Source organism: Leptosomus discolor, chromosome 2 (genome assembly GCF_034619465.1).
Source record: "Leptosomus discolor isolate bLepDis1 chromosome 2, bLepDis1.hap2, whole genome shotgun sequence".
NCBI classification, from domain to species: Eukaryota; Metazoa; Chordata; class Aves; order Leptosomiformes; family Leptosomidae; genus Leptosomus; species Leptosomus discolor.
Window position 1 is genome coordinate 126,783,103 of NC_141392.1, and position 1,249 is coordinate 126,784,351.

The 1,249-nt window shown below is 71.8% G+C and overlaps 1 protein-coding gene across 1 annotated transcript in view; it reads right to left on the reverse strand.

The window, feature by feature from the left end:
• Nucleotides 1-833, reverse strand: part of MAPRE3 (microtubule associated protein RP/EB family member 3) — a 4,809-nt gene extending 3,976 nt beyond the window's left edge. Inside the window, 1 exon segment of the mRNA XM_086461748.1 lies at nucleotides 826-833. Coding sequence (XP_086317874.1) covers nucleotides 826-833 — 8 coding nt within the window.
• Between the last annotated feature and the right edge of the window lie 416 nt (nucleotides 834-1,249).

Sequence of the window (1,249 nt, forward strand, 5' to 3'; positions counted from 1 at the left end):
TCCCACCCCTCGCCCCCCTGGGATTCCACCGCGCTTCCCGGCAGGCTGCTGGCATCGGTGCCCCGCGCCTCGGTGCAACCATGGCTTCCCCTTTGCCGAAACCCGCGCCGGCAGCCGCAGGGACCTGGGCTGAATTCAGGTGTCACCGTGCCAGCCGCACCCCGACTCCTCGCCACGCGTGCGAGCCCGGCGGGGAGCACCCCTGACCCCGCTCCGGCACACGTCACCGCGAGCACCGGCACGTCCCGGCCGCCGGCGGTGAGGTGGGGCAGCCGGAGCTGCCGGTATGGCAAGGGGACGCCCGCCGGGGCACGCGGTGCCACCCAGCTCCTTTCCGCCCCGCCAAAACGCCACGCTGGGCTTCAAAGGCCGACGCGGCAGCGCCGAGCACGCCCCGGCGTAATGACAGGGAAGGCGACGCTCGCGGCAACCCTCCGGCCGGGGCAGATGCCGGCCCCCCGCTGCTTGCCCCAGCCCTGACGCTGGGTGATGGGCGCACCCAAGGCAGGTGCAAAACCCGGCCGGTTTGCACGCTCTGCCAAAAATAAACAAACAAAAAAAATCGATAAAAATAAGACTTTAGCCCAATTCCCGGCAAGCTGCTCCGGCGCAGGGCTTGGCACGCAGCTGCCTCGGCACTTGGGCAAGTGCCGGCCCAGCTTTGCAGGCACCGGGTCCCCAGGGACCAGGCAGCGGCGATGAGGAGGGGGACGGGGACGCGAGGGTCCGGAGTGCAGCCCCGCCATGCTCGGCAGCCCCCCGGCCCGTGCCGCCAGCGCAGGGCGCCCGGCTCAGCCGTGCTGACGGGGCAGGGGGGACGCTTACCGCTGCATTTTAATTGTCCGGCCGCCGCGCTGCTAATCAAGGCCCAAGCACGAACAAAACACCGGGGCGCGTGGCTCTGCCCCGCTGCCGGGGCGCCGAGGGGGTCGTCCAGCCCGGGCTCCTCACACCGAAGCTGCCGGGGAGGTGGCGGCAGACCCCGGCGTCCCACGCCGCAAACCCCTCGCCAGGCGGGGCCGGTGCGCTCTGGCCAAACAAAGCGAGAGGGAGAATGAGGCCGGTGGCCGCGCCGGACGTGTCGGCTCGGCGCCGGTGCCAATGGCAGTGGCTGCCAAGGCCCGGCACTGACGGCGTGCCGCTGCGGCTGCCTCGGAGTGGCCGGGATGGGCAGCGCTGCCCGCTGAAGCCGTGGGTCAGTGCCGTCCCCCCCTTCGCTGCTGTGCCGGTCCGGCAGCACCGCTGTGCC